We start from the raw sequence: 20,462 nt of genomic DNA on the forward strand, positions 1-20,462 counted from the left end.
ATTTTGAAGGCTCTTATTTGTTTTCTTAAATTTTCATTACAGGTTAACACCTTAAACATTTGAAACACACTGTCCCATAAATTAAAAGTGGTTACATTGAAATTTCCGTCGCTTGCAACTAATATCCATGATAGAATAACAGCAACATCTTCTTCTCGAGTGAAGCGATCACTGGCCATTTCAGTGTAGAGGTGGTTTAAGTTGAATTGTATGAGATTTGATATTTATAGAGGATTGGGAACTACACGTTGGATGATGAACTACTAAGCAACGAACATAACATCGAGCGGCATATACAAAGTCTCCGGCGTTATAATGACCATCGGGCGGTATAGTGACCACAAAGAAATAAGTCTCTATAGCTCGGCAGGGACTATGTTGTACCTGGATAAGTGATATGTGTTGGAGAAAATGATTTTATTGTTTTTTTTTATAGTCTTGGTGGGAATGGAACTTGGGTCTCTAAGGGCACTTACTCATTTTCATATGAGTGAATGAAAGTCCCACATTGGGTATAACTAGATAGTTAGTCCACTATATAGCTATTCCATTATGGATAGTTAGTAAAACAATGTGGGTGGAACGGGTGGGGCGAAATATTTTCGTCGCCACTAAGGCATGGGCGTATGGCTCGGGCTCGGGCCTCCGTCACTGACTGGTCAACCAAGACTTATCATTTTTGGACATAATTAATTTGAATTATTTCCTAAAACGTTTTGAAAATTAAAATAAATTATTTCTTAAATGTGGGGGGCGTGTGACCTGGGAGAATTTATTCTCTTAATGAAAACAAATTTTCTAACGAATTTATTTGCATGGATGTCGACATTTCTTACCGTTTTTTGACTGTTTGATGACCGAATTATGTCGACATCTTGACAACATTATTTCGCATGCAGAATTATTTCGCACATTAATGTGCATTGATTTCACCTCCTCTGTTCGCCTATAAAAAGAACTCTTCTTCTTCATTTCTCTTTGTGTCCAGAAGAGCTACTATCCTCTTCTTTTCGTCTCTCTCCCTATGTGTGGTTTTTTTTGTTCTTCCGTGCTTTGCTGTTAAGTTCGTATGAGTGGGCAAGTATTGTAGTGCTAACAATACTTGTATCAGGCAGTTTTATCCTGGATACAACTTGACCACATGGTATAAGCATCACTCATTCTTAAGGCGTACCGGTCAACTATTGTGTTAAGGACAGCGTGTTGAACACGTGACTCTGTCCTCTGTTTGCTGTCCATTTGAGTGTTTATTTACCTTCCAGAAATTTTAATTCTAACATCTTCACATCTTCTTTGAGTGTTTTTTATTGTTACAGCCGCAACAATATATTTGCCACTTAGCCAATTATTCTTGCCACTTTAATGTACCCATAGTCATTTTACTATATGTCCGTAGTGGGTGCAATAAGACAAACTGCATGTTTTTATATATCCGTAGGAATCGGCCTTATGCTCGAGTCATTTATGTGCTAAAGTAACATGCTGTAACAGTTAATGACCATAGATTATGCAACATCAATAACTATTGCAATACTTACATAGGTGCACTGGTTGCGGATATGAACGTTACATGCAAATGACAGGATGATAAAATACATGTACATTTGTTACTTGTTTTTATTTTATATCTTTTAAAATTGTAAAGTTTTTGATTTGTTTGGGTTATGAACTTACATTAACTAAAACTTATGTTTAAGAATAATTTCAAAGAGACAAAATACTTTCACTTTGTCTTCAATTTGGTTGTGTTAGTAAGATAATACTTAAACATGAGATGGAACTACAATTTGACTTAACACTTAATATAATCTTCGTGGCTACAATCAGTAGCGACAATCACACGATAAACATTAACCACTACCGGCAATCGGAAAATACATATAATCACACCCAAATACTTGCATTTGCCACCTCTTAACAACTGATAAATATCAAGAACTCAAATATACCATCGTTCAATTCGATTTCCAATTTATTTAAAGACTGTAGATGTAATACCAGTATACTAGTTCTGCAAATTGCAAACGAACTATGAAGTCTACTTAGCTAAAGATTCAAGATTATTTAAGAACTTGACGCGAAAAAAAAAAAAAAACGATTCTTGCGCGATCGCATTAATGATTTGTATTTCTATTTAGATCTAACAAGATAATTAGTATATAAAGTAATCAGATTCAAAGTAAAAATGGGTCAAACCTTAAAGATCGTCCGAACAGAAGAATAAAAAAATTTGTATTCAACCCTTAGATTATTCATCTTTTGTCCCCGCAATCTAAATAATTCAGCAATATATCTTTGATGTTTTTTGGTTTGTAAGAAGACGCTGAAAAAAGAAGCTTATTTCCACCTGGGCCTTGTTAACCCAAAGTGGGTCTTTTTCTGCTTCCAGATCAAAGCCATCCCCCTAATGCTCAGTTAATTATCAACTTGTGTGAACTCAAGGGCATTTGCATCCGGGTCTCGAGCAAAGATCGCAGGTCTTCCAGATTTACTTAATGTATAGGGAATGCCTGCAGAGAGTAAGTAGCGACTTTAAATGAAAAAATTAAAAAGAAGTAATTAACGATTTAAAGACGTTAAGATTATATATTTCTTACTAGAGAACGACTATAAGTCAGAGTGACCAAGGGAACATGTACAATGAAATTCATTACTTTTCACTATTAGAGGTGAAGAGAAGTACATTACGCTAATAAGTCGGATTTTCAACCCCTAGGGACGACTTTGATTTGGGTATGATGAAAAAGCTAACCTGCTTTATCAAAAACAGCTTTGAGCTTCGATACATCTCGAACTGCGATACATGTATGACGGTCTCTTCCTCCATGTTCAGGACGTCCTGCTAATGGATCGGGATTTGGAAGTTCCATCAAGTGAATCATTTCCGAACCTACCCAGAACCAAACACCTTTATAGGGGAGTTTATCATTTGGCCTTGCTTCATTTATCTCAAGACCTGCATTGATGTGAAAAGTAAAAAAATCTCGGATTTCAAAAAGAGATAAGTTAACTTCAGGGTTTTGAAAGTGGCATACCTAAAAGATTCTGATAAAACTCAAGTGACCTCTCAAGGTTTTCACATAGCAGTCCAACATGGTGGATACTAAGAATGCCAATATCTACAACATTAGCAACAAATAAATATTAACACTTAAAATCTCTCAACAAGAGTTGAACTGTAACGACGTAAAGATGAACATGTGAGAATCCTCATCGAATTAGATGTGAATAGTACTAACCATTACCACTTTTCGCAGCTCCAGATTCTTTAACTATAGTCTCCTCACCAGCAGAAATCTTAGACACTGCACTCAAATGGCGACTTCTTCTTCTACTATTTCTGGCGAGTGCTTTGTAATTCTGAGTTAAAAGTGTATTCGTTGGCATGGCACCAAACCTAACATGATTTGCCTGTAATTTATTAAGAAGTGCTTGTTATCAGAGTTTGAAGTAGTCAAATATTCACAAACTGGTATTACAAACAATTATAGCTAAAAAATTAGTGTGTCATGGTTTCTCATTGCACTTTCAATGAGATGATCACAAAGGCCGCACAATTTAGCAATAAGTAAAGGAGATCGATCCACTGAAGAATGTTGCTAACAGAGAAGGGGAGAAGGACATCATGAACTCGGAGGGGAGGGACCTTAACAACAAGAAAACAAGGGTGTGCATATCCAGATAACATAATTGCATCTAACCTCACCAATCTACTACAGAACGCTTCATAAGCTTCAGGTGGTTATGGTAGCGGCTGCGATGATGATGGTGGTGGTAGCGGTGGTTTCTGGTCGTGATGGTGGTAGTGGCCCCGGAGGTGGTCCCTCTTTTATTTTTTTTTTATTTTTAAAAAAAATATAAGGTTAGGGATATATCAACTTCCGTTGATGATGGTGGTGGCAGTGGCCGCAATGGTGGTCCCTCTTTTACTTTTTTTTTTTTTAAAAATATACAGTTAGGGATAATTCAAACTCCGGTGACCGGCCAAGATGCTCTATATTGATTAAAAATTAACGATTTGGGACATTTCGGCTTTTTCTGCGAAATCGGAGCATTTCTCAAAGTATACCCCTAAAGTTGAGACATTTCAACTCTTGGCCCTTAATGAAATTTCTCAAAGCACCTATCAGTATATAAGAAGTGGATTGAATCGGTTATTTCTACTGAATGGATAGTGAAAACTCTGAATCACCAAAATCTAATACAAAGTTGTGTCATTTCATTATCCAAATCCCAGTTTCATATTTCAATTTTACACCCTCCCCCTTATGACCAAAATCATTAAAAATATGTCTCTGATCATCAATCAATCAATAACCCTTGAAACTAAAGCACATATAGTTCATTCCTAACACAAAATATCACAAACTTTAAAGATCAATTTTTTTTATCAGAAGACATGATTTTCAATTTTCTGCTGAAAATATTATTATGGGTTAGGAGAATATGAGTTACCTGATCATTCAGATGGAGAGAAGGAACAGAGAGTAAGCCTGCTGTGATCAAAGAAGCAGAAGCAGCCATGGAAACAACCCTTCGAGAAAAAAGAAACAACCGTTTGAGAACTCAGGAGAAAAAAAATGTTTACTCTCGGGAAATAAATGATAACCACTGACTACTTGATTAAAAGTACGCGAACAATTCACAATCAACTCTACCGTTTGTTTGTTAGTATCATTGATTCAAATGTCATAGTCATAGTGTTTGTTTTTATCTGATTCGAGGTGTGACTCGGCTCATACGAACTCCGAGCTCTTTTAATCGGCATCACTTTGATCTTGATTCCTAAATACGTATCTGTTTGTATTCAAAAGCTTTTTAATAATTATTATACTCTATTATTTTGTAATTTTGAGTCAGATTCAGACAAACATTTCTTTTGTTTGGGTTTAATTCGTAATTTGAATCTGACTCGGCACGAGTCAGATATCAGAAGGTTTATTTTTTCATTTTTCTGATGTATGTTTGTGCCTGAATAGCTGAGCACATATCTGGCCGGATTCAAAAAGTTTCAATAGCTCCACTAATTAAATTTTTTTGAGTCTCACGTAATGAATCAGATTCAAATGTAACGAGTCAGATCTAGACGAGTCAGGTGCGTCAGAAAAAACAAACACCGATTTTCTTTTGGAAATCTTCTCCTCCCACCAGGAGAATTGAAGAGTCAGCCGCTAGATTTGCTGCATTGGGAAAATTCCAGTAGGTGGTTCAAAAGAACTATTGGCTCTTGATAGGTCGCCAAAAAACCGTACCTTGTATCTCATCTTAGTACTATGTAATTATGTGCTAAGCTTGAACATCCAGAATACGAATTTGCTAATTTACTATGTTGTTGTCCTTGGTTGAACTTTGGATCGATGATCAAAACTTTCGCCATTTAGGGAACAAATTGCAATCATCATTTGGTTCATATGGAAATATAGATGTGAGGTCGTTTTCAGGAAAACGGTTCCGTATCCCTCCTATTTAATTCACCAGATAAAAGCCTTCATCCAGTCTTCAATTATCAAGGAAGAGACCAAATTAAAAGGCATCCGAAAAACGAAGATTATCAAGAAAGAGTGGAACAACTTAAGGTCGGATTGGATAATATTCATTGATGCGTTCTTTAAAAAAGAAAATTTATCCATGGGATATGCCTTCATTCTATACTCGGCAGACCAAGAAGCTTTCCTTCATATTTCAGCAGGCTCAGAGTGGGCGTCCTCAGCGTTACACGCGGAAGCTAAAGTCCTGGTAAATGCTTTAAAGCGGCTAAAAAATAATATCCTTTTTAGCGTCTATATAGTCACAGACTGTAAACTCCTTTGGGAATCTATATCCAAAAAGGATACATGAGCTTCATGAGTTGCGGAGAATACTATTAAAGAAGCAATTCACTTCTTGGACAACCTTCCTCAAGCTTAGGTAAATTTATAAACATGGATTACAATGCTGCGGCAGACTCCATTGCAAAAGAAGCAAGGATCAGAAGACTTAACCACATGTCAACACAGTTGTGCCAACGTGTGCGAAAAGAGAATATTAATTCTAATATTTTTGATGAAAATGAAATTGTAGATCTTCTGTATTACATTGCTTAAGTTAATATATTAACCTTTCCCATCAAATTTTTTTTTTTACTATGTTGTCAGGATGGAAGCATAGAACAAATAAGAAAAACAGAAAGACGCCATGATATACAAACAATACCATTGTTCCATAGATATCTTACGGTAATTATTGCACAATAGAACTACACAGACCAACCTCTTACTTGCGTAGTTATCACAATGAATGGACGAAAGCTTTAGGGATACAGTAAAACAAGAAGGGTGCACGTGAATTTACATTATTGACTATCCAAATGTATCAGCAAATGAAAATTCTGTAATCACCAGCAACTTTGGTTCCAACATTCAAGTAGTTGACATCAAGGACATTGTCTCCCAGATCCTCTGGTTATAAAACAAACAAAAAAAATAAAAATCAATTCACTCAATTTCATAATCCAATACACCCCTGTTAGAATCTTAATAGGATTGAAAGCAAGCTAAATTGCACAAAAAAACACAGTCAAATGCTGACCTTCGTAGATTGTCCTGACGATATGGGCATATTCTGGAATGAGATCTTCGTAAATTATTCCTCCTGGATGGGCATCAAGGACCACCAGCACTCCTATAAATAGGAAAACATATGGTTTCTGTGCTTTAGCGAAATTATATCATCAAAAGCACTTATTGAACGGGAATTTCAACCGTTCCCTCTGCTTTTTGCACACATGAAAAGAGTTAAATTTCATCTAATGTTTAAGTTTCTGTGATTCCCTACAGACGAATAAGTGCAACTCAAACAATTACTTCGACAGTGTTAGTACTTATTTTTTGGAGGTAGAATTTAGCTTGGGTAATGCTCGTTGGTCACCTTAGAGCGGGTTAAACGTAGTTAGTATGTCATACATATCGATAACAATATACACGCTCATCTTATGGGAAATTTAGCTTGGATAATACTCATAATCACTATTAACCAGGGTTAAGAAACTACTTTTTTCTGGATATAGTGGCAGTGTGGAACAATATGCTTGTGGTTGAAAAACTTGAATATAGTTCAGAGACTTACCAGGCGCCAACCAATCTTTGGAGGAAGTACTTGGCAGTGGTGCAAGCCAAAGGATATTCCTAAAATTCATTGATTCGTCGTACACCATATTGGATCCTGAGATGGAAAACCAAAATAACAAGGTTAACACTGCACTTCAGCAGCAAAACAAATATTAGAAAGTCCAAGATGAAATAACATAAGACAGACACCATTCATGAACGTAAGCTGATTCTTTAGCTAACCAACCTTTCTGACAATAGCCCATGTTGTAAGGAAACACTTTATCCAATGCTGGGTGCTCTTTGGCATGAAATCTGGCAATATTAGTAACACCATGTCAGAACCTGCCTAGTGACACGAAATCAAAATTTCTGGCGAATCTGACATCTGTTACAGAAAAAAAAACATTTCGGACACTTGCACACTAACACAAGAATATAAGGTTGAGCAAGTTTCAAGCCCTCATCGGCTGTCATTTGAGTACAAGTCTGCAAGCAGAAGCCTGGTCACATTAAAGACCTGTATAAGGGAAAAGAGCACCAGCTCTGCATTAGCTTCCACTGAATTGATCATTCACAAACCCGGAATAACCTGGGAACATTGGATTCAATTTTTGGCAACTCTCAGAACTACTATTTATTAATTAGCAACCCTCAGAACTACTTTTGTTTATGGCCATTCTAAAGAATACATGACAATCAGTAATGAAGCAGTATTGTTCTAATTCGATACATTGCAATCAACCAAATTCTCCTAAACTTTCACAAGTGTTAACTATATTCATTGATGAGGGATAACATCAGTATACTCACAAGATACCAAGTCTTCCCGAATTGGTCGCAAGAACGAGATGTCCATGAAATAAATCAAAACGGTTTAACGACACATTAAATCCCACCTCCGGACCACGAGAAGCAATAAGCTCGAACAAAAACGCAAAGTACTTATTTATCTCCTGCATATTAACAAATGTAGCTATCTAAAAATCAACAGTACAGTGTCAAGATGGATAATGTCTAAAGCTAAAGTAACACCAAAACCACCATTCCAAACCTCAGCTACAAAGAGTCTCCCATACGGAGTTCGGGTAAGTTCACATCGACACTCTTTCGATCCTTCCACATCAGGTACCTATATACAACTCTTAAGACAATACATTTCAGTAATCTAGCTTAACCGAGTCCTCTGAGTTAACTCGAGCGAGTCGACTCGGCTTAAAGAAATTGAAAGACTTACAGGGATAATTGTTGGATCAAGGGCACGATGAATACAACCAGGATCTCCACCAGAATCAACTGCAATACGAGCTAGTTCCAAGATTGAATCGGGTGGTGACCAAATCAGCCCGTTTTCAATTTCAACTCTTCTTCCTCGACTTTTTCCAGAATCCCATAAACTGAATCGATCATCATCATGATCAAGGTCTCTCCTCTGTTGAATTGGAGAAAAGGGTACGAGAAATTTCAAACAATTTTGAAACTTTCTGGCTTTTTCATTGTTAATGGTGGAAGCTTGTTGTTTACTTCCTAGTAGTGAAATTAAATCTACGGCACATTGTTTACGAGATGAAGATGATGAAATTAATGGGTTTCTAGAGAAGGTTGAAAATGATGAAGTAGAAACTGTGTATGAGAGTGAGATTATTAGCATGAGTTTCGTATACAGAGAAGGATTTCCCATCTGTTTCTCTAATTTGTGGAGGGAGAGAGGTTCTGATTTGGGTATTAGTTGGGCTCGATAAATTAAAATTTAAGTTTGGGCCCACATAGGAATACGGACACGATACGCGAACGCTAGGCGATAGGATACAGGGACACGGCAAAGAAACGGAAAAAAATGCAGGAACTCTCTTGAATAGTCCTGATGCTTTGTGATGAATGTACAAATGAGTGAAGATAAGAAGACTCTCGAAGGGAACCAAGAGCAAGAAAGCTTGTTTTTAAAGAAGGAAGAGCGGTTGAAGACTCATGGGCGCACAAAGGAGGAAAGGTTGTAGACTCTTTGGTGAACAAAGAAGATTGGGGGATAAAATTTTCTCATCACCGAGAAATTGAGCTTGTGACTGTGGGATGCGAGGCGAACAAAACTAGTGAATAGACGACAAGACCGTCGATCGCTATGTTTATTAGCCATAAGTATTACAAGCATAAATCTTATATATTTTAGTGAATTTAAATTGGACTAGGTTTCAGGGTTTTTTTCCTATAGTATTTTTCTCGTTAACAAATCTTTCGTTCCTATGTTTCACGATTCTTTTAAAATATTTTTTTGCGTAACTAAAATTGCATAATTTATAAAGGCGTACCATTCCATATTGAACAAACAGATCCTAACATATCCTAACGGCCAGATGGTACAAATATTTCCCTCCTATTAATGTTGAATTGAACAAAAAGATTTGCTGGCAGGGGCGGAGGCAGTCCAAGACAAGAGTAGGCACTTGCCTACCCTTGAGTGCCCCATTTGCCCAACAGGCTTATAAAATCAAGCCCAAATGCAGGGGAAAAAATGTTTTGCCTACCCTCCTAAAAATAGATTTGCCTACCCTTTCGAAGAGGAACGTATTGAGTCTACTACGCTTGCGAGAAATCTCCTCCCGGTAAGTGATAAAAATTGAGTTATTTCATGATAACATTGAAGGCTTGAATTATTTAGAGCTCTAACAGTATTAAATCTTTATTATTTTTGTTGATCAGTCATTAGTGTCTCATAATTTACATCACAAGGGATATACCTTCTCCTTCGTGGATATTTGAAATATTTTACATGATCGAATCAAAGAATAATACATGATCGAAGAACAAAGAAACTAACATGCCTTTAGTGTTGTATGATTTGTTGCTATTGAACATTAACATGTCTTTAGTGTTGTACGATTCGTTGCTATTGAACATTGTTAGGTCATTACGACACATTCTTTCATGTGCAACGGATTTTTTTCTTTTCTTTTGCACCACCTCTCTCGATATCCTGGCTCCGCCACCGGTTGACATTCGCTCATTTTAAAACCATCAGATTGTGATATGTTAATGTTGTAGGTTTTCTTGCTTTTAGTCAATTTAATCCAGACATTGTGGTTGACTTTTGTTTTCTCTTCTGCAACATGATTCGTAAAGTGATAATCAAACCTACTATATTGCTTTTATAAATCTGAAAAAGCACTAACAAATTTCAACGGTTTTCTTCTTCATATTATGGTTATTGTCTCCATTGTTTCTTAGTTTTTTTTTCCAAATAATTTTTTCCATAAGATTTGTGACGTAATTTTTTAACTTAATCTTCTTCAAGATTTACCTCATTTTCTTTATATACTCTTTCCATTTCTGGATAACAGTTACTATCACGTTCTCAGTTTGGCTTATTTTTAGGTTAAAATAATAAAAAACGATAGTATCTCTTTTCCAGAAATGAAGGTAGTATAAATTAAAGTTTTTAAATTTTAATTCAAATATGAGATAGAATTGATAAATAAAAAGGATCGTAAAGGAAAAAACAAACCTATCAAATCAAATTCAGGTGAAAGTATAAATCCACTCATTAATCATCAGGTACCTTAAACCCAAAAACCCAACAAAATCATAATATATCTCAAAAATATATTTATGTGGCTGACTGATATGGCTCATCATCATTTAGCTATTGCATTTCTTTTTCTCGTTGCTGGTCATATGTAATCAATGGTTTGTGTATATTGGTTCATCAGCATCCTTATATGATACGAAGATCATTATATCTAATATTTCATAGATATTTAAAGATGACTATGGGACTTCATGAAATGAAAGTATCTGTAACTACTTTAATTGTATTTGTTTTTGAAATGACAAGGGTACCGAGTACGACGCAGTTTCGGTATCAACCTATACAGACACACCTTGTCTATATAATCTTGCGTAAATAATAACTGCCAAAATATTATTTCAACAAAGTGTAACTTGGTATATAGTTAAAATTCAAGATCGAACTAACTACGAGGTTTTACCTAGTGGATTAACGTACAAGTATATTTACTTTAATTATAAAGATAAACACTATAATACGGAAGTAAACTAAAAACAACACACAAGGTTTTTTTAACGAGAAACCTGTCTGGCAAGAAAACTCTGGGACGTAGTCCAGTTTTGAATACTCTCATAATTAAGCTTCTGTAATAAATTGACTATGCAACTTCGTATAGTTGAGCCCAAGTAAACACTCCTCCATAACTCACTTCCTTCAATGTCCTTGCTGAAAAAGCGGGGGTCTAACAACCTCACCCAATATTTCGCTTAACAATCTGTATGGACTAACTCCAATATACTTTTAAGATAATCAACTAGACAGTCAGGCTCAATCTTAATAAAAAGTATATCAAAGAGTTATATCTCAATTTCTCGATTCAATCCTCACTCAAACAAATAGAAATCTGGAGCCTGGCTGAATACAAGAGAAATAACTTGAACGATACCAAAGACCAATGTTCAAGGATCAATCAATTTCAATCAACAACCAAAGGTTGGATTTAGCAATTGATCGATACAACACACAACCTGTGATATTTCAATTATATAACAAAATATAATGTGGAAAATAAATAACACACACACCAGAAGTTTTGTTAACGAGGAAACCACAAATGCAGAAAAACCCCGGAACCTAGTCCAGATTGAACACCACACTATATTAAGCTGCTACAGACACTAGCCTACTACAAACTAACTTCGGTCTGGACTGTAGTTGAACCCCAATCAATATCACACTGATTCAAGGTACAGTTGCGCTCCTTAAGTCTCTGATCCCAGCAGGATACTACGTACTTGATTCCCTTAGCTGATCTCACCCACAACTAAGAGTTGATACGACCCAATGTCGAAGACTTTAATAAACAAATCTGTCTCACACAGAAAAGTATACAGGAATAGATAGATCTGCCTCCCACAGAAATACCTACGAGTTTTTGTTCCGTCTTTTGATAAATGAAGGTGAACAGGAACCAATTGATATACCAGACTTATATTCCCGAAGAACAGCCTCAAAATATCAATCACCTCACAATAATCTTAATTGACTAGCGAAACAAGATATTGTGGAATCACAAACGATGAGACGAAGGTGTTTGTGACTACTTTTCTATGTTTCCTATAGGAGATATAAATCTCAAGCCAATCTTACGATTGCACTCAATCACGATAGAAACAGCAAGATCAGACCACACAACTACAGAGAAAATAGTTGGGTCTGGCTTCACAATCCCAATGAAGTCTTCAAGTCGTTAACCTACTGGGTTTTGGAAAAACCAAAGGTTAAAGGAGAATCGACTCTAGTCGCAACTAGTATCACATAGGAGGTGTGGGATCAGGTTTCCCAATTGCTAGAGTTCTCCCTTATATAGTCTTCAAATCAGGGTTTTCAATTAATGTTACCTTGGTAACAAAGCATTCAATAATCACCATTGGATGAAAACCTGATTAGATTCAAGCTAATATCTTTCAAACGTTAGATCGAACTTAGCTTGCTATACACAAATGAAATGTGACTTCATTTAGGTTTGAGTAACCGTACCTAAACGTATACACTTAGTTGGTTCAACAATAGTTAACCAATGGTTCACCATGTGAGCACTTTCATATCAACCTTATTCATCTTCACCATAACTAGTTCAATTGACTCAAATGAACTAGTTAGAGAGTTTTTCAATTACTTAAATCTTATAGAAGCATACAAGACACTACACAAAAATGAAGAATATGTAACATTAAACCGTAACATGCTTCTAATGTTACGACATCAGTAATATTTTCTCGTATCCCGTAACATCTTTAGCTATTACGGTTTCGGATGTTGTTTTAACGGGCTGTAACAGTATAGTACATGTTACGGATTTTAAAATACACTAGCTAGCAAAATTCACAAGATAAAATTCTATCACACACAGTACACTAAGCGTGCTTTTCTGCACTCTCTCTCCACATTCTTTTCAATTTCAGAACATGGTTTCCCTCTTTCTTTTCGATTTTGGCATGAAAATTTCCCTCCCAAAATATTCTCCACTAAGATCGTGGGATGTTTATCACGATCTCAATTACAATTTCTCTTCTGATAAACCTATATATTCAGTTTCCACAGCAAAGTTAGCCCTAGGTTTAGGAAAAACGAATCAGAGAAATTGGTGAAAGCAACCCCTTTGGGTAAGTGAATGATGTTTGGTTCCGATTTTTAATTATTAAGATGTCCAATTTTTTTCTTTTTCCTTATTTTATTTTCGATTTCTATTTCTTTAATGTATTCAATTTGACGATGAAATCATTGAAATTGAACAACATTGAATTATTGAACCCTAAAAAGTTTGGGTTTTCTCATTAGTTGCTACTGATATATGTAATTCATTGGTGTTAATTTCGTGGTTTGATTTTAAAGTCACCCAATTTAGTGTCTATTACAGATTGACTTGTGAGCTGTTTTGATAGATTTAGGGAGATTGGGTGTTGGTAGATGTTGGTATAGGGTTATTTCAAATTATCTGTTTATCTGAAAGACTTACCAGTTTGTTTGATTTGTTATGCTTAAATTGGGATTGATTATTATCTGAAAGACTTACTTTGTCTGTTTCACCTACGAATGTTCCAGCAACATCTTCTGGGAGCTGCGAACTAAGGAATATGAACTTCGAAATAGTTGCTATCGCAACCATATTCACTGATGACACAAAGGGTATTTGCCATGGTTATAAGTTAGATTTAGATCGCGAAACAAAAGTTATTCTAATCAAGATTGTGATGCCTAATACACCAATTTACAAGTCTGGAAAACAAGATGGTGCTAATATATTCGAGGATGTGATGGAAGGTGGATACCTGGTGTGGCCAAAATCGTTGATTACATACTGATGTCGATGTCAAGTGCTTCACTAAAGTTTATGAATTCTAAGTGGTTAATTTCTTAGTTATGTAGTTACCATTAGGTTTTTCAGACTAAAATGCACTTGAACCTTGTTTAAGCGTGTTAACATTGACTTTCTTTAAGTTTGGTTATTTATGTTTCATAGTTTTATTTATAAGACTTCTGTTGTTTAAGTATATATGTTTTTCTATAATTATTATCTATATAATTTGTTATCTGTTAGTGGAAACACTTTTTAACTCCGTCAATGCAAATGCTTATATCATTTCATTGCCGGTCCCAAGCCCGGATAAAGGAGGAGGAGGGAGGAGATTAGTCAGGAAGGATTCAAGTAATTGTGGTTGATGTTGGACCATCCTCAATATCGTCACACGTATAAGAGGTAAAGTTGGTTGGTTGCAAGTTTTCTTAAATTTATTTGTGTTGGTTCAATTTATTAGTTTTAGGGAGCCGTGTTTGTTCAAAGTACACGAGTAGGAAGAACTGTCTGTAGCAACCTAAGGCTATTGGGGTGTCAATCTTGTCCAGGTGTAACAAATGCATTAGGTAATTCTTTATTTCGATTTTAATTTGGAACTTTATGATTCCAGTGATGTTTTTTTACATTGTAGTTTCCTGGTGTAAAATGCCTCATTTCAAGTAATAATTCTCCTCTTGTGAATAATTTCAAAATTAGTTGGTTCAATAAATCGAAATTGCTTAACACTGTGCATTTTGCAGATGATCCTTCAACAAATGGAACTTGAGATACATTATCTTTCATTACAAAACATCAACCTTAGAGTCCAAAGGCGACCTATAATCACTGCTCAAGAAATCAGGTGATTTTGATATTCCCTTATGTTCTCAAGTTTGAATACGGCTATAGTCTGTACCAATACTATCTATTCTAGGGTTTCTTCTGCAAATACAATAATCTAGTTTATGTGAAGATGGAAAAACTAGAGATCATGATTAAGCTTACTTCTGCTCTGCATGTAGACCAGGTAATGAAATTTTTTAAATAACGTAGTTTCTATTTGAAGAATTCGTTGTGCTGCTATGGGTTTTTGATACCTCTCGGCGTGTATTCTCTTTTGAAGCTCTGTTGGAATTCAAGGAATATGCCGCGAAAGTTGGCGTCGATTTTGTCAGAAAAACTATATGTGATACTAGTCAATGTGTCATCAAGTTAGAAAGAGCAGTTGAACGCTGTATAAGTGTTTGCTTGAGATCATAACTATGTCGTTCATGAGGCTATCATTGTCATCAAGGGTATCTTTAGGCGATAATCTAACACGTAAGTTACTGTAGCACATAAAGTTTATGTAATTGATGGTTCACATGTTAAAACACTTATTGGAATGGAGTTCTATTTCCCCGTAGCTATGAATCCGTTATTTCAGCACTTCGTGAGACCGAAGATATGTTAGATGAAAGCAAAGGTACCCACATTCCTGAAGTTAACATTAAATGTCCAGAGTTAGGAGGCTATCATTGTCATCAAGGGTATCTTTAGGCGATAATCTAACACGTAAGTTACTGTAGCACATAAAGTTTATGTAATTGATGGTTCACATGTTAAAACACTTATTGGAATGGAGTTCTATTTCCCTGTAGCTATGAATCCGTCATTTCAGCACTTCGTGAGACCGAAGATATGTTAGATGAAAGCAAAGGTACCCACATTCCTGAAGTTAACATTAAATGTCCAGTGTTGAATCTCTCAGTTTCTAAAATTTATTCTTTAATATGCGATGGTAATTTTGTTTTTTTAGATAAGCATGATCTGGATAATTTGTAAAATACGTTGAACTAACTGACAATGCTAATGCAATCCTGATAGGTTTCTTGGAGAATTTTCTAGAAGATCTTGCTCCGAGCATTTTCAACTTCTCTGTTGCAGGTGGTCTTGAATAATGCTAATGTGGAGACAGACACTCCAGATCTACGTGATTGAGCCTATAATTATTGGGGTCTTCTATCAACAGAACCTGAGGTACAATCCTAGGGTCTTTTTACCCGTAGAAGAAACGATCTTCAGACTATAAAGCTGGTGGATAAAGAGTATTGGCAGGCTTCAGAAAACTAAGCGGACAAAACTTACATGTTAGGGAGGATGTACAAGTTGAAGCTACTCGCAAATACCATTAAAAAATATGGCGACTGAAGGATACATTGACATAATCCTAATGAATTTAGTTGTCTTCTTATTTTTGTAAAGAACAAAACTAATCTTTCTTTTTTTAAAAAAGCGCACAAGTGACGGAACATTTTTGTTTTATTTAAACGTGACTTACAAGAAATAAAGTACATTTTTGTTCCTTATCTTGTAATTGATGTTTGAGAACTGTACCAGTTGCAAATTGTTATAGATGACCTAATATATCGGCTATTTTAGTAACATCCAAATATCCAATTTTGGAACAGTAATATCATGTTACAAGAGAAAACCACTGTAACGCTAGTCAAGTGTTCTAGTCTGTGAAGAAGTGTTACTGCCGGCACAAAATAGTACAGATGGGGGAGGCTATTTAAACGTTACTATTTAAATCCGGAACACTACAGAACTGTGACAGAAAATCTGCCACACCCTCAACAGTAACGTTTATAAATGTTATTAAAGGCATTTGTAACACATATTAGACGTTACAAATGGGCTGATATGGTGTTGTGAGACACAATCAAAGCAAAATCGGTTTTGATTCACTCGAATCGATTCATGAACATTATAGCCACGGTTTGCAAAGATTGCATTCCTTAATACATAAATGTTTTAGTTTATGAACAAACCGATTTTAGAAAGTAACCTACCTAAGTATGCATACGGGTACGCGTACTTAAGTAACCGGATTGAGTTTGGTTTTCACTTTCAAACTCCAGCAGAAATTCACGGACGTGAACTTTCCACCAGTACGCGTACGAGTACGCATACTGTCCCGGATTTCCAACAACCGCCAGTACACGGACGGGTACACATACTTTGGGTTCCCGGTTTTGTACTTTTACACAAATGTGAAAACACACCATGTTTATATCCAAAGATGGTTACATATTCTAAACTCTTATTTAAATCATTGAAACATTCTTAGAGGATGTTATATAGTTGTTATTCACAAACTATTTTTCATCAAAGCGATTTTCAAGATATTGAAATAACCAACATGACTTTCGTTACGAGTAAAGATGAACTTGGCTAAAGCGAAAGCTTACCAACACATATTTCGAGAAATAGATAAGGGAGATAAACTCGGATCAAAACAACAAATGCGTATAATCGAATTCTATATAGCAATACGACTTTTGTCGATGAAGTTCAAGTCTCCACGTACCTTTATCTCCTATAATACGACTTTTTTCAATGAAGTATTGCTAGTTCAAGGATCGAAATAGCAATATGACTCTATCTCCTATAATCAAGATAGGAGATAAAAAAGATATACTTTTGAGTGATAGATAAGTTCAAGTATCCACATACCTTTTTGTCGATGAAGTTCCACCAGTTCCTTGAGTAGTTCTTCGTCTTTCCATGATGAATGGCGTGGAGTCTAGATCTCAACTACACTTACTATCCTAGTCCGAGACTTAGCTATAAGTAGACTAAAAATCAAGACTTATAGTTTTGGCAACTAAACTTGACTAACAAACTTGAGATAGCAGCGCTTGCGAGTTCGACCGAGCAGTGCTCTAACACCTGCACCCACAACCAATCTAGTTTATGCGCATGAATTCCAAGATAAAGTCCACTATCTATAGTTGTTTAAATTGCTGCTAAGACTTCCACTCTCAACTTCTTTGGACCGTAACCCGAAACAACAAAGGATTAAATTTTTCTTAGTAACCAATTCACTTCTCAATATCCCAAATTAATGTTTAGATTAGAGAAAAAAAATAGAATAAAGGATCTCTCATTCAATAAATATAACTTCTTTTGTAAATACCCGCACCTTTAGCATGATGCATGCTCAAAGATGCGTCGTTGAATATATATAGGATGAATCTTTCATATCAAGCTTGTGTTGCGCGTATCGGGCATGTTGGCCCAGGACTGAAACTGCACCATAATGGTGCATTACGCCAGTAAAAGGCCAGCCAATAGCCATAATACACCACCATGGTGCATCACGATAGTGGTATGCTGGCCAAGAGCGAAATTACACCGGTATGGTGCAATTCGGAAGTTGAGCATTAGACGAGAACTAGTTATGCACCACAATAGTGCACCATCCAAAAATCGTTGAGCATTAGGTGAATGTTGTGATATTTCACACCCGATCTAGAAAATGCATACTTTCATATTAAATAGGTTGTGCCTCATTTGCGAAACACCCTTTGGCCTATATATTTTTCTTTTGTTTGGCCTTGTAACCCAGGAGTTATTGGCTTTGGTTGATAGTCCTGATTTGGATGAATTACAGTCTGTTCTTGATCCCTTCGAGCACGTAGGTAGCCGCAATGAGTTGCAGCATTAGTGGTCCAGCATATGGTCGCTCATATCATCTGGTTGTGAGGTGATTACGAAATTTTGGTAACTCATATCATCTTGATCAACAATGTGATGCAAGAGATGATTGTTTCCATACTTGATAAGGTAGTTGCAGTCTATTTTATGGATGATCGTACTATCTATCAAGATATCGACATAGGCATGCGCCACCTCCGAATTGGGCATGGCCAGGAAATAAAGCTAATTAACCAGCAAGTTGCCACTTGCACCACAAGGATGATGCAAGGAAAAAATTACCGAGGCATCATTGGCACGAGAAAGATCAGTGCATGCTTTCAGCAACGCCGAAGTGAAGTAAGAAAGTTGGAAATAAGATTGTAACAGCCTATGTGCGAGTCCATGGCATGCCTTATGCTTAGAAAAGACTTCGAAGTCAGTGATGCATGTAAATGCATCAACATTATCCTTTATGACCTTGCGCCATACCTTCGCGGAACTAGGGTAAGTTAGAATTGTGAGGAGCTAAGTTTAAGTTAGATCCTCACACTTTTCGTTGGCCATTTCCAATCATGCTTTCAATGCATGAATGAAAAAGAAAACGACGTGAATTTGGATGGTTTATTTCGAAGTATTAAAGCCCGGTCACTTCGTCAAGCGTTTCATACAGGTAAATTTCGGCTTGCGTGTCAGGGAGTGATTTTCTGATCAATCACATATTTGGTCAAAGATCAAACCACAACAAAGATTATCGAAATAATCAACCTCAGTAAACAAGCTCTATCCAAGAAACTTAAAAAAAAAAATAACTAGAAAGTTTGTTTGATCTTTACACAAGTCTTGTGTTTATCAAGATTAACTTCCATTTTTGGGTCCCAGAGAATCAAGTGTTCAAGAAGTCATAAAGATCAAAAACCGGAAAAAGAAAAGTCTTTAATCTTCAAAGTAATCGCTGCTAAAACAACTTGACTATTGATCTACATACATAAAGAAGAGTCTTCTTACGTTTATTGATCAACAATTCTATATATAAATCTTGAATCACTATATACAATGGTCAAATCCTCAAACAAATTTGATTGACCTTATTACAGAAGAAAAAGCACATAAAATAAATATGTTTGATTTATTTTTTATGTCTTTTTTGAAATTTCAAGATGGTTGTCTATGGGTAAAGCTAGTTATAAGCTGTTTTTATCCGGATTTTAGTTGATCATGAGTTACACAAAGTTTTACCTTTGATCTACGAGAGTTTTTGGGTGTCGGGTTTAAGGTTATATTAAGAGTGTCATCTAATGATCTTTTAAATCGGAAAAATCCTAGTTTTTAACTTTATGCTTCCTCTTCATTTTGGAAATTTTCCTTTGTGTCAAGGCAATTATCAGATTTCGACTACATTTTATTTTAGTGTTAGTGCTGAGATTTCTTTTTGCTGATAGGCCAAGCATCCAATCGCTCCTTTACCGTAGTTCTATGTGTTCAAGACTGCTGCATTCTTGTGATAAAATAGTCCCAAATGGCTCTAGAGAAATTGCAATGTTGTACTGTACATGATCCAAATACTCTTTTAGTGTGGTTTTACAAATTTTCGTTGTAAAATAGTTTAAATAGTTTTACAATGAAATTTTCTTTTTTATTTTACCGTGTCTTTTACTCCTTTCAATTGTGGTCATATGCCAAATCTTGACGGGTCCTCCATGACCTCACACGTAGATAATTTTTTCAGTCATGAATACCACCTTGGCATGAACCATGTTGAGCAAAATAGTGACACTGCTAATAAAGGGCACCAGTTTACTGAGAAAATACGAAAACCTATATATGACAAATTATAAGGTGCTTTGTCTTATGTGAGAATTCGTACCCTTCCACAGTAAAATAATCCTATTATTGGGGCATTGAAAGCAAATGGTCTTTTGGGGCTTTTTAGGGTCATGAAATAGCAAATGAGGTTATCCCTTATCACATCATATTCCTAATGTCTATTATACCCTTACCTAAATTTCACCATTCATTAAAAAAAATCCTAAATCTATAATCTTCTCATTCTCCTTCTCATTTACAATCATGATGA

General features: G+C 35.8%; 2 protein-coding genes and 1 long non-coding RNA gene across 7 annotated transcripts; 1 reads left to right on the forward strand and 2 right to left on the reverse strand.

Moving 5' to 3' along the window:
- Positions 1–2,086: 2,086 nt before the first annotated feature.
- On the reverse strand, positions 2,087–4,607 carry LOC113350490. 2 transcript variants are annotated; one of them, XM_026594635.1, is made up of 5 exons: positions 4,456–4,607; positions 3,246–3,411; positions 3,036–3,119; positions 2,753–2,956; positions 2,087–2,510 (listed from the first exon to the last, which is right to left on the reverse strand). In XM_026594635.1, the coding sequence occupies exons 1-5, from the start codon at positions 4,522–4,524 to the stop codon at positions 2,416–2,418; spliced, it is 618 nt and encodes a 205-aa protein (XP_026450420.1). In that variant the 5' UTR covers positions 4,525–4,607; the 3' UTR covers positions 2,087–2,415. The 2 variants fall into 2 exon arrangements, with proteins under 2 accessions (XP_026450420.1, XP_026450419.1); XM_026594634.1 differs by having other exon boundaries at positions 3,240–3,411.
- Positions 4,608–6,153: 1,546 nt separating this feature from the next.
- LOC113350489 lies at positions 6,154–8,971 on the reverse strand. The gene is made up of 7 exons (XM_026594633.1): positions 8,323–8,971; positions 8,140–8,217; positions 7,899–8,041; positions 7,333–7,400; positions 7,105–7,200; positions 6,568–6,660; positions 6,154–6,437 (listed from the first exon to the last, which is right to left on the reverse strand). The coding sequence occupies exons 1-7, from the start codon at positions 8,764–8,766 to the stop codon at positions 6,352–6,354; spliced, it is 1,008 nt and encodes a 335-aa protein (XP_026450418.1). The 5' UTR covers positions 8,767–8,971; the 3' UTR covers positions 6,154–6,351.
- A 4,033-nt stretch (positions 8,972–13,004) lies between these two features.
- LOC113350491 lies at positions 13,005–16,296 on the forward strand. Of its 4 annotated transcripts, none has more exons than XR_003360884.1 (6): positions 13,005–13,253; positions 13,693–14,951; positions 15,048–15,244; positions 15,331–15,478; positions 15,565–15,623; positions 15,791–16,296. It is a non-coding gene; the product is annotated as an uncharacterized LOC113350491 (long non-coding RNA). The 4 variants fall into 4 exon arrangements; XR_003360883.1 differs by having other exon boundaries at positions 13,693–14,511; positions 14,686–15,244; XR_003360882.1 differs by having other exon boundaries at positions 13,693–14,347; positions 14,686–15,244.
- Positions 16,297–20,462: the final 4,166 nt, after the last annotated feature.

The sequence above is a fragment of the Papaver somniferum genome, chromosome 2 (genome assembly GCF_003573695.1).
Source record: "Papaver somniferum cultivar HN1 chromosome 2, ASM357369v1, whole genome shotgun sequence".
NCBI lineage: Eukaryota > Viridiplantae > Streptophyta > Magnoliopsida > Ranunculales > Papaveraceae > Papaver > Papaver somniferum.

Coding starts and splice junctions, on each gene's coding strand:
- LOC113350490 (XM_026594634.1), bottom strand. CDS start 4,524: ATGGCTGCTTCTGCTTCTTTGATCACAGCAGGCTTACTCTCTGTTCCT. Junction 3,412..4,455: donor CTCTCCATCTGAATGATCAG/GTAACTCATATT, acceptor AATAAATTACAG/GCAAATCATGTTAGGTTTGG. Junction 2,511..2,752: donor AGCTGTTTTTGATAAAGCAG/GTTAGCTTTTTC, acceptor TACTCTCTGCAG/GCATTCCCTATACATTAAGT.
- LOC113350489 (XM_026594633.1), bottom strand. CDS start 8,766: ATGGGAAATCCTTCTCTGTATACGAAACTCATGCTAATAATCTCACTC. Junction 7,201..7,332: donor CATGGGCTATTGTCAGAAAG/GTTGGTTAGCTA, acceptor TTTCCATCTCAG/GATCCAATATGGTGTACGAC. Junction 6,438..6,567: donor CGTCAGGACAATCTACGAAG/GTCAGCATTTGA, acceptor TTTTATAACCAG/AGGATCTGGGAGACAATGTC.